This window comes from Pezoporus occidentalis, unplaced genomic scaffold (assembly GCF_034315485.1).
Source record: "Pezoporus occidentalis ecotype Australia unplaced genomic scaffold, CSIRO_AGI_Poc_V1 ctg1134, whole genome shotgun sequence".
NCBI classification, from domain to species: domain Eukaryota; kingdom Metazoa; phylum Chordata; class Aves; order Psittaciformes; family Psittacidae; genus Pezoporus; species Pezoporus occidentalis.
Window position 1 is genome coordinate 1 of NW_026912923.1, and position 12120 is coordinate 12120.

The following is a 12120-nucleotide window of genomic DNA, read 5'->3' on the forward strand; positions in this document are numbered from 1 at the left end:
ACCTACCCCTATAGATCACACCCTTGCTATAGCCCCCCAATACATCACACCTCCCACAGAGCCCCCACACAGCCCCCCCTATACATCAACCCAACCCCAAGCAGGGCTGCCCAGTCCTCCCCACTGTGTCCCACACACAGCCCAGCCCCACAGGCAGCCTCCCCTATAGAGCTCCCCCGGTGCGCCCGGAGCTGAGGCACAGTATGGCACAGCACAGTACCTATGGCGCAGTGAACCACGCAGTACATGGCGAACGCCCCATGGCGTGGCACACCCCAGCACCCCACAGCTCCTACTGGCACCTATAGCATTGAACACACCAATGCCCCATGGTATGGTGCAGAACCTATGGCATGGCACATCCCAATGCCCCATGGCACGGTGCAGTACCTATAGTGCCCCATACACAGTGCAGAACTGACGCCATGGCCCCCCACAGCACCGCACCCCATAGCACGGTGCAGTACCTATAGTGCCCCATACACGGTGCAGAACTGATGCCACGGCCCCCCACAGCACCACACCCCATAGCACAGTGCAGTACCTATAGTGCCCCATACATGGAGCAGAACTGATGCCATGGCCCCCCATGGCACGGTGCAGCACCTATAGTGCCCCATACACAGTGCAGAACTGATGCCATGGCCCCCCATGGCACCACACCCCATAGCACAGTGCAGTACCTATAGTGCCCCATACCCAGTGCAGAACTGATGCCATGGCCCCCCATGGCACCACACCCCATAGCACAGTGCAGTACCTATAGTGCCCCATACACGGTGCAGAACTGATGCCATGGCCCCCCATGGCACCGCACCCCATAGCACAGTGCAGTACCTATAGTGCCCCGTACCCGGTGCAGAACTGATGCCATGGCCCCCACGGCACAGTGCAGTACCTATGGCACAGCAGACATGTGCCCCATGGTGCAGTACCCATAGCGCAGGATGCCCGGGGCAGGGTTGGGGTGGGGGGGATGATCTCCATCACCCAGCCCCTTCTCACCAAATCCTTTATTGCAGCAGCCCAGGCCCCCCCACCGGGCTCCTCCTTGGAAGCACAGGACAAAGCAGGAGGTGTGTGTGTGTGGGGGGGGGAAAGCCAGATCCTGCCCAGTGCCAGCACCAGTTCCTGGGGCAGGATGGGCCCGAAACCTCCACCAAAGAGCAGGAAAACACCCATTGGGAAGGGGACACACACACGGAGCCAACCCCCATCAGATGCGCACGGTGTTGATGCGGAGGGGTTGCACGTTCTTCCCGTTGGCGTGGCTCTGACCGGGGCTGAAATAGGAGCAGAGCTTCCCGGGGAAGCGCTCCCGGAAGGTGTAGAGCCAGGACATGTCGTCGGCGTTGTAGAAGATGAGGAGCCCTTTGTCGTAGTCCAAGAAGACCCCCACCTTCTCCAGCTTGCTCTTGACGTTGAGCCGGGTCCAAGGCTCGGTGCAGGCGCTGTACTGGTTGCCGTCGTGCATCACGATGCAGTAGAAGCCGCGGCTGGGCTGGATCTGGATGCTTCCCTTGCGGGTGACGGCTTCGTGCGCCAAGCCGATCATCCACTGCGTCTTCTCGGACACCACCACCTCCCAGTAGTGCACCCCGGCGCCGAAAGCCTCCGAGCCCAGCACCGAGACCTCCACGTCGAAGCGGCGGGGGGAGTCCTGCAGCGGCTGCGGGTGCAGGTTGCCGTAAGCCACGATGGTGCAGTCGTCGGACAGGATGAGGCGGTGGTGAGCGGTGCCGGGGTCCAGCGTCAGCGCCGCCGGCACTGGGGCAAGGGATGAAGGGGATTAATGGGGGGGGGGATAACGGGGTCGGTGCGGTGCCCAGAGCCAGCGCAGGCAGCTCCGCACCACTGGTGTGCAGGGCACTGCGGTGGGGAGAGGGTCACCGGGGTCCTCAGCCCTCACCAGTGATGGCCTGGCCCTGTCCATCACCGGTGCATCCTCACCCATCGCCAGCAGCATTCCCATCCCCATCCATCATTGGTGCATCCTCACTCATCGCCAGCAACATTCCCATCCCCATCCATCACTGGTACATCCTCACCCATCGCCAGCAACATTCCCATCCCCATCCATCCTCGGTGCATCCTCACCCATCATCGGCAACATTCCCATCCCCATCCATCCCTGGTGCATCCTCAACCACCACTGGCAACATTCCCATCCCCATCCATCCCTGGTGCATCCTCAACCACCACTGGCAACATTCCCATCCCCATCCATCATTGGTGCATCCTCACCCATCATCGGCAACATTCCCATCCCCATCCATCCCTGGTGCATCCTCAACCACCACCGGCAACATTCCCATCCCCATCCATCATTGGTACATCCTCACCCATCATCAGCAACGTTCCCATCCCCATCCATCCCTGGTGCATCCTCAGCCCTCACCAGTGATGCTCCTGTATCCAACACCAGTGTGTTCTCACCCATCACCACCGTGTTCTCACCCATCACCACTGTGTCCTCGGCCCTCACCAGTGATGCTTCCATTTCTGTCCCTCATCACTGCATCCTCCCATCTCACCCGTGACATTCCATTCCCATTCCCATCCCCATCCATTACCAGTGTGTACTTACCCCTCACCAGTGACATCCCTTCCCCTGACTCCTGTGACATTCCCACCCCTCCCTGGTGTGTCCTCAGTCACCATCAGTGACATCCCCGTCCCCATCCCTCACTGGTGCATCCTCCCATCTCACCTGTGACATTCCATCCCCATTCCCGTCCATCACCCCTGTGTCCTCACCCCTCATTGGTGACATCCCTCTCCCTGTTCCTCACCAGTGCATCCCCATTCCTCACTGGGGCCATTCCCATCCTCATCCCTCACCAATGCCATTCCCATCCTCATCTCTCACGACTGCCATTCCCATCCTCATCTCTCACCAATGCCATTCCCATCCTCATCTCTCACCAATGCCATTCCCATCCTCATCTCTCACCAATGCCATTCCCATCCTCATCTCTCACGACTGCCATTCCCATCCTCATCTCACCAATGCCATTCCCATCCTCATCTCTCACCAATGCCATTCCCATCCTCATCTCTCACCAATGCCATTCCCATCCTCATCTCTCACCAATGCCATTCCCATCCTCATCCCTCACCAATGCCATTCCCATCCTCATCTCTCACCAATGCCATTCCCATCCTCATCCCTCACCAATGCCATTCCCATCCTCATCTCTCACCAATGCCATTCCCATCCTCATCCCTCACGACTGCCATTCCCATCCTCATCTCTCACGACTGCCATTCCCATCCTCATCTCTCACCAATGCCATTCCCATCCTCATCTCTCACCAATGCCATTCCCATCCTCATCCCTCACCAATGCCATTCCCATCCTCATCCCTCACCAATGCCATTCCCATCCTCATCTCTCACCAATGCTCATCCCTCACCAATGCCATTCCCATCCTCATCTCTCACCAATGCCATTCCCATCCTCATCCCCCACCAGTGCTATTCCCATCCTAATCCCTCACCAATGCCATTCCCATCCTCATCTCTCACCAATGCCATTCCCATCCTCATCCCCCACCAGTGCTATTCCCATCCTCATCCCTCACCAATGCCATTCCCATCCTCATCTCTCACCAATGCCATTCCCATCCTCATCCCTCACCAATGCCATTCCCATCCTCATCCCTCACCAATGCCATTCCCATGCTCATCCCTCACCAATGCCATTCCCACCCTCATCCCTCACCAATGCCATTCCCATCCTCATCTCTCACCAATGCCATTCCCATCCTCATCCCTCACCAGTGCCTTTCCCATCCTCATCCCTCATCAATGCCATTCCCATCCTCATCCCTCACCAATGCCATTCCCATCCTCATCCCTCACCAATGCCATTCCCATCCTCATCCCTCACCAGTGCCTTTCCCATCCTCATCCCTCACCAGTGCCTTTCCCATCCTAATCCCTCACCAATGCCATTCCCATCCCCATCCCTCCCCAGGACCCCCCGAACCCCTCATCCATCCCCTCCCCATGCCCTCACCGGGATGGATATCCTGGAACAGCGATTTCCAGATGGTGTACTGCAGCGGCCCCATGTACTTGGAGGTGGGGAAGTCCTCGTAGGTCAGGTTGGTCTCATGGATCTTCCCTTTGAGCCTGCCAAGGAGCGATGCGATGGAGCACGAGGATGCAGGGGGGGGGAAGGACCGCAGCATCCCCGCGGTGTCACCTCACCCACCTCTCGGAAAGGGACGCGACTCCGGCCAGGAAGAGGTGTTTGTCGGCCTCGGCCAGGCGCTCCTGCAGCATCTGGCTGCCCTCCTGCACCCTGCGCAGCTGCTGGCTGCAGTGCTGCATCTTCTGCTCGATGTCGGTGATGGTCCGGGCCGTGTCGGCCTCCAGCTCCTCCAGCATCGCCTTCTGCCGCTCCCGCAGCAGCCGGTGCAGCCGCTCGAACGCCTCCCCGATGGTCACCCGCAGGCTCTTGGCTGAGGACTTGTGGGGGGGGTGGAAGGGTCAGGCCCCCCCCCATGCCCCTGTGAGGCTTTGATCCCCCAAAGAGACCTTTATAGCACCGTTAACTCAACCCAGGGGGCTCCAAGGGTGGATATTTCACCCTAGAGATAAAGCTAAACCACGGCACTGGTGGGGGTGGAGAGGACCAAAGCTCACCAACAGCTGAGCAAGGAGATAAAGGGTTCAAACAGGGGTGCAGATAAGGCAGAAGTTCCTCCCTGTGAGGGTGCTGAGGCGCTGGCACAGGGTGCCCAGAGAAGCTGTGGCTGCCCCATCCCCGGCAGTGCTCAAGGCCAGGTTGGACACAGGGGCTTGGAGCAAGCTGCTCTAGTGGAAGGGGTCCCTGCCCGTGGCAGGGGTTGGAGCTGGAGGAGCTTTAGGGTCCCTTCCAACCCAAACCATTCCATGTTTCCATGATTCTATGAAATCTAAACTAAAAATGAATGAAAAAGACAACTAAAAGCAGCCCTGAAGGGAACATCTTTTGTTCCCTCTTTGGGATCAGCAGCCTGATGGGCTTCATCGAACCGCGGTGGGTTCTGCGGTAGCAGCCCCATGGAATGGGGGCGTTGGAGCCTCTGGGGTGCCAGGGGTCGGGATGCAGGCCCTGGGGTGGCTCCTACCTTGGTCTCGGCCAGCTGCCGCCGCAGGACATGCAGAGCTTCCGTGTGGCCGCGCTCACTCTCCTGCAGCCCCTGGAGCTGCTCCCGCAGCTCCCGCTGAGAACAAACAGGGATCAAACAGGGATGTGGGGGGAGAGCAGGTCCCAGGAGGCAGCTTTCCTGCTGGGGGGGGGGGCTGATGGGGGTGTGTACTCCTGAGGAACCCCTAGCACCCCAGTGAGGGCACCCGAAGACCACAGGGACCCCCAGTGTGGATGGAGAAAGGGAATCCCATGGGAGCAGCTGAAGGGCACCTGGGTGGATGGACAGACACAGAGAGGAGGAAGCTGTGGGGCTGACCCCATTGGGTACAGGGACAGATGGACAAAGGAGCTCGGAGGTGCAGCTCAGGCAGGGATGATGCTGCATGGGAGGTGGGGAGGGAGGGAGAGAAGGAAGGATGGATAGAAGGAAGAAAGGATGGAGGGATGGAGGGATGGAGGGATGGATGGATGGATGGATGGATGGATGGATGGATGGATGGATGGATGGAAGGAAGAATAGAAGGGTGGATGGGTGGAAGGATGGGTGCATGAATGGAAGGATGGATGGATGGATGGATGGATGGATGGATGGATGGATGGATGGATGGAAGGGAGGAAGGAAAGAAGGATGGATGGATGGAGGGAAGCAAGGATGGATGGATGGAAGGAAGGAAGGAAGGAGGGATGGATGCATGGATGGCGGGAAGGAAGAATGGAAGGGTGGATGGATGGAAGGATGGATGGATGTAAGGAAGGATGGATGTAAGGAAGGAAGGAAAGAAGGATGGGTGGATGGATGGATGAATGGATGGATGAATGGATGGATGGATGGATGGATGGATGGATGGATGGATGGAAGCCAGGATGGATGGAGGGGAGGAAGAATGGATGGATGGATGGGAATGGAAGAATGGATGGATGGATGGACGGATGGAAGAACGGAAGGCAGGAATGGATGGAAGGAAAGAAGTACGGATGGAAGAACGGAAGGCAGGATGTACGGACGGACGGACAGATGGATGGAAGGAGGGAAGAAAGGAAGGCTGGGCGCACGGACAGACCCACCTGCAGCTCCTCGAACGCATCATCCACGTTGGTGACCTGGTGCTGCTCGTGCATGGCGGGCTGGTCGCAGAAGAAGCAGACGACGGTGCGGTCGGTCAGGCAGAAGAGCTTGACCTTGTCGTGGTCCTTGCAGGGGAAGGGGTTGCGCTGGGCGCCCAGCAGCGTGTCCAGCGGGAAGGCGCTGTACCGCTCCACGATGTTGGCCAGCTTGAGGCTGGGGGCCAGGGTGGGCTCGGTGAAGGTGCGGCGGCACTCGGGGCAGTCGCGGGTGCCCTGCGGCTCCTGGCGCACCCAGTGCTCCGTGATGCACCGGCGGCAGAAGTAGTGCTCGCACCCGAAGCTCACCGGGTCCTGGTAGATGCTCAGGCAGATGGAGCAGAGCAGCTCATCCTTCAGGCTGCAGGCCATGGCGGGGCTGGGGAAAGTGGGAATGGGGTCCTGGAAAGGGAATGAGGGGAGGTGGGTCTGGGGATGCTAACTGGGGGGGGATGGGGGGGGAACTGGGGGTTGTAATGGGGGGTACTGGGGAGCAGGATGCAATGGGGGGCAGGAGGGATGGAATGGGGGGGACTGGGGGTCAGTCGGCAATTGGGGGCCTGGAGGGATGCAATAGGGGGAATTAGGGGTCAGGATGCAATGAGGGGAGGTGGGGGGATTGAAATGGGTGGAATTGGGGGGTAGGAGGCAAAAGGGGGAATTGGGGTTGCAATGGTGGGGTTGGGGGGTTGCAATGGGGGGAACTGGGGTTGCAGTGGGGGGAACTGGGGGTGCAATGGGGGGAATTTGGGATCAGAATGCAATGGGAGAGCTGGGAGGAGGGAAGACTCCCTGCCCCTCAACCAGGGGGAGGACTTAGGGGTCAGGATGCAAAGGGGGAGATGGGGATGCTATAGAGGGACTGCGAGGGTTGTAAGGGGGGAACGGGGGGTCAGGATGCAATGGCAGGGCTGGGAGGGTGGATGGAACTGGGGGTCAGGCGGCCACTGGGGGCTGAGGGATGCAGCGGGAGGGAATGGGGGATCAGGATGCAACGGGGGACCCGCGGCGGGCGCAACGAGGGGGGATTGGGGTGCAGGTGATACGGGGGAGCCCGAGAGGGGCTTTACCGGGGGGGGCACTAGGGACGAAGATAACAACGGGGGACCCGGGGACGAGCCTGCAATGGGGGCAACCCGGGGGCGCGTCTGCAACGTGGGGCCGGGGATGGGGATGAGGCTGCACTGGAACGGACCCAGGGGAGCGGCTGCACCGGGAGGACCCGGGTTCGAGACCCCCCTCCCCTCAACCCAGCTCCCGGCAGGACCCGGGTTCGAGACCCGCCGCCCCCCCCCCCCCCCTCCCGCCGGTGCCCGGTGCCCGGTGCCCGCTGCCCTCACCCAGCCGGTGCCGGTGCCGGTGCCCGGGATGGGGGGGGGGGCGGGGGGGTGTTGGACGACGCGGAGGGGGCGGAGCCGCGCAGCACTTCCTGCCCGCCCCCCCCCCCCCCCCGCAGCCACAATGGTACCGCCCCCGCCCCATTGTCCCCCGCGCGGCGCTGCCCACCGGAGCGCCCCCCCGGGGGCGGGGGGGGGGGGTGTCTTAAAGGGGCCGCAGCCCTCGGAGCTCCGTGGCGCCCTCCCGCGGCAGCGCCAACCGCGTCCCGTCCCCTCCCGTGCGGGGGACGCGGGATGGGGACAGCGCGGGTGATGCTGGCAGCGGAGCTGCTGAGGAAACAGCCGGGTTTTACCCCAAATTGAACCGATCTGGCCAAAAATCACTTAAAGAGACGTTTTGGGTGACGGGTGATGGGCCACGGGGGGACCCGTGGGACCTATGGGGACCGATGGGACTTGTGGGGACCTATAGGGGTCTATGGAGCCTGTGGGGATCTCTGGGGACCTGTAAGGACCTACAGGGACAAGTGGAGACCTATGGGACACATGGGGATATACGGGGACCTATAGGACCAGTGCATATGGGGACCTGTGAGGACCTACAGGGCCCGTGTGGACCTATACGGTCCTATGGGGATCTGTGGGGTCCTATAGGACCTATGGGAACGTATGGGGACCTATGGGGTCCTATGGAACCTATGGGACCAGTGGGCACCTATGGGGACCTACGGGCACCTATAGAACTTGTGGCCTCCAGTGGGGTCCTATGGAATCCTATAGGATATATGGAGACCTGTGTGGACATATGGGGACGTATAGGGGTCTATGGAGCCTGTGAGGATCTATGGGGACCTGTAAGGACCTACACGGACAAGTGGAGACCTATGGGACCTGTGGGGACATACAGGGACCTACAGGACCTGTGAGAATCCATGGGGATCTGTGGAGTCCTATAGGACCTATGGGACCTGTGGGAACATATAGGGACCTATGGGGTCCTATGGAACCTATGGGGACCAGTGGGCACCTATGGGAACCTATGGACACCTATAGGACTTGTGGCAACCAGTGGGGTCCTATGGGGACCTATGGAACCCTATGGGACCTATGGAGACCCGTGGGGACATATGGAAACCTAAAGGACCTGTAATGATCTATGGGGATCTATGTGACCTATGGGGACCAACGGGCTTTGCCGGCATCGGCTGCCCCATGGCGAGGCTTTACCCCCCCCCAAAGACCCCTTGGTCCCCTATTGAGCAGAGGCCAGAGCTGGGGCGGGGGGGGGGGGTTCTCTGTGTCCAGGCAGACAGAGGCACAGGGACGGGGATGCAATTCCCCAGGGTGGGAATGAAGCTGCATATTTCGGAGGCAGCGGGAACGCTGGTCCGGAGCCAAAGGGAACAAACTGCTCAGCTCCTGCTGCCGGCACCCCCCTTTTCCCACCCCAACCCGGGCATCCCCCCTTATCCCATCCCCTCCTTTCAGGGAATAACCACCCACTTTGTTCCTTTTCCCGACAGGCCCCAAAAGCTTGGAAAAAGCTCCCCCTCCCCATTAAAATAATAAACCCACATGGCTTTGGTTGGTGTTTTTTTTCCCTTGCTTGTTTTCCCTGCATTAGGAATTCAGGTCTTGTCTCCCGTCGGGGACCCACCGGGGACTGGGAATGGCTGAAATGAAAGCATCAGACAACAGGGATGGAGCCAGCTCCGACGGAGATAGACCAAAATCCCCCTTTTTCACCCCAAAGCCAGGCTCGGGGCTGGGCCCATCGCAGGCATTCATCGCAGGGTTATTCATTGACGTGGTTGGGAAATGGGGGTGATGGAGAGCGTTGTCCCCATCGGGAACGCCGCCGCGCAGCCCATGAGATGATGCAGGGAAACCACAGGGAAATTAATCCCAGTTCATTAGTTTAATTGGCTTCATTACCCCCCAGTAACCCCAGTGTGAGGCCGGGAGCCCCGCCATGCCTTAATTCCCGGGATTCTAGCGGGATACACCGCCCTTCTCCATCCATCCATCCATCCATTCATCCCTCCATCCATCCATCCACACACTCCTGCATTCATCCATCCATCTATCCAGCCAGCCATCCTTCCTTCCATCCATCCATCCATGCATCCATCCATCCATCCATCCATCCATCCATCCATCCATCCATCCATCCACGCATCCATCCATCCACCCTTTCATCCATCCATCCATCCATCCATCCATCCATCCATCCATCCATCCATCCATCCATCCATCCATCCATCCATCCATCCCTCCATCCATCCATCCCTCCATCCCTCCCTCCATCCATCCATCCATCCATCCATCCATCCATCCATCCATCCATCCATCCATCCATCCATCCATCCATCCATCCACGCATCCCTCCATCCATCCATCCATCCATCCATCCATCCATCCATCCATCCATCCCTCCCTCCATCCATCCATCCATCCTCCATCCATCCATCCCTCCATCCATCCATCCCTCCATCCCTCCATCCATCCCTCCATCCATCCACGCATCCATCCCGGCTCCGGCGTGCCGCGGCACACCAGGCCGGCGCCGGCGGGCATGGAAAACCAGGGAAAACCCGTCTCGCTGCCACGTGCGCCGCGTGTGCCGGCGCTGCCGGAGGGAGCCATGCTGGAATCTTCCCTTCACCGCGGCCGGATGCAGCGGCGCTGCCGGCGGCATGGGCACGCCGGGACGTGCTTCCATGGAATGCCGGGAGCGGCCTTTGCTGTTGGAGCCCTCCTTCTCATTGGGGGTTTGTCCCGGTTGGAGGATTCCCTTTCCTTATGGATTCACCGGGAGCACAAGGCCGGGCGGAAGCCGCCCCACGCCGGCGCCTTTCATCTCCTCGGTGCTTTGCAAACATTAACTAATTAATTCTAATTAAGTCATTACCTCATTAGAGCCCAAGCGCCCGCTTCCAGGAGCCGGGAATCTCGTGAACCTCCTGCTTTTCTTTCCCTGCCACCAAACAGCCCAAAACGTCCCAGCAGCGGATCCGGGGTGAAAATCCCACTTTTGGGGTTCATGCACCTGGAAAAGTCAGGAATGAGGATTAACCCCCCCCCCCCATCCAGTCCAGCACCGGGAATGCAGCATCACCCGTGGTGGGGAACCACAGCTTTATATGGAAAACGAGGGGTTTCTCGGGAAGGAAACGGGATGGAGGAGCTGCAGAGAGGCATTTCCCAAAGGATTTCCTGCCCGCTGGGACAAAGACTTTGGGGACACCGAGGAAGCCCGGTGTGACCCCTTAGGAACCGCGTTTTCCCATCGGGACGCCCCTGCTTGCTCTCCCTGGACCCAACCCCATGGGTTTCCCAAAGCACCATCGGGATCCGGCGATGCCGATGGGAAGGAGCAGTGGTGCCGGGGAAGGGAAGGGGGGGAATCACGCAGGTGCATCAGCCCCAAAGCTTTACCGGAGCCCCACAGCAGTGATTTACAGCACGGATTTCCCCCTGCTCCTCCTGCCTTCCCTTCCTCCTTATCGCGGTCGGATCTATCCCGGGGGCAACCCCAGCCTTGGATCCGTGGTTTTAGCGCTCTTCCCTCTGGTTTGCATCCCGGGATGGAGCCGGGCGTGGGTTTAGCACCATTCCATGATTTCATCCTTGATCCCTGCATACCAACCACCTCCCCAGGAAAGGGGCCCCATTCCCACACCCAAGCCTAAATCCACCCAACACAAGAGCTGCAACAAAACCCTGGAGCACTGCTTATCCCATCCAGGAGACGTTCACCATCCCTTGGAGGAACCCCCCACTCTGTGTCCTCCGGTGTGGATTTGGGGTTGGAGGACCCCATTCCTACGATGCTTCGGAGATTCCCGACCATCATTGTGGGCACAAAAAGCCCCGGCAGGAAAAGCTGCGGCAGAAGTGAAAGCACCAACGGGAATAAACCCAGCCAAGGGGAACGCGGTGGCATCAGGGACACCAGGGGAGATCCGAGATGATCCCGGCTCTCCCAGTGTCCTGGTTTGGGGTGGGGGGCTGAAAATGAGATAAAAGGGGAGGGGGGGTTGGAGCTGCTGGTGGGGGTATCCATAATGAACGGATCCGGGACCTTCTGAGATGGGAGATGTTGGGCAATGGGGTGATCCAGGGTGGCTGGTGGTGCCTGGGGACATGGTCAGACCAGAGGGGTGTCCACAGCTTGATGGAGACCCCTTCCCACCCAACTCATCCCATCCTCATCCCCACCCCATCCCAATCCCAACCTGTTCCATCCCATCCCATCCTCTTCCCCATCCCAATCCTATTTTATATCATCCTCAGCCCCACCCCATCCCATCCCAACCTGTTCCATCCCATCCTCTTCCCCATCCCAATCCTATTTTATATCATCCTCATCCCCACCCCATCCCAATCCCAACCTGTTCCATCCCATCCCAACCTGTTCCATCCCATCCCATCCTCTTCCCCATCCCAATCCTATTTTATATCATCCTCATCCCCACCCCATCCCAATCCCAACCTGTTCCATCCCAATCCCAACCTGTTCCATCCCAATCCCAACCT

The 12120-nt window shown here is 59.5% G+C and overlaps 1 protein-coding gene across 2 annotated transcripts; it reads right to left on the reverse strand.

The window, feature by feature from the left end:
• Nucleotides 1-1208: 1208 nt before the first annotated feature.
• TRIM62 (tripartite motif containing 62) lies at nucleotides 1209-7616 on the reverse strand. Of its 2 annotated transcripts, none has more exons than XM_062635730.1 (6): nucleotides 7585-7616; nucleotides 6209-6646; nucleotides 5121-5216; nucleotides 4220-4476; nucleotides 4022-4137; nucleotides 1209-1767 (listed from the first exon to the last, which is right to left on the reverse strand). In XM_062635730.1, the coding sequence occupies exons 2-6, from the start codon at nucleotides 6614-6616 to the stop codon at nucleotides 1217-1219; spliced, it is 1428 nt and encodes a 475-aa protein (XP_062491714.1). In that variant the 5' UTR covers nucleotides 6617-6646; nucleotides 7585-7616; the 3' UTR covers nucleotides 1209-1216. The 2 variants fall into 2 exon arrangements, with proteins under 2 accessions (XP_062491714.1, XP_062491723.1); XM_062635739.1 differs by lacking the exon at nucleotides 7585-7616 and having other exon boundaries at nucleotides 6209-6422; nucleotides 6554-6647.
• Between the last annotated feature and the right edge of the window lie 4504 nt (nucleotides 7617-12120).

Coding starts and splice junctions, on each gene's coding strand:
- TRIM62 (XM_062635730.1), bottom strand. CDS start 6,616: ATGGCCTGCAGCCTGAAGGATGAGCTGCTCTGCTCCATCTGCCTGAGC. Junction 5,217..6,208: donor ATGCGTTCGAGGAGCTGCAG/GTGGGTCTGTCC, acceptor GTTTGTTCTCAG/CGGGAGCTGCGGGAGCAGCT. Junction 4,138..4,219: donor GTCGCGTCCCTTTCCGAGAG/GTGGGTGAGGTG, acceptor GCTCCTTGGCAG/GCTCAAAGGGAAGATCCATG.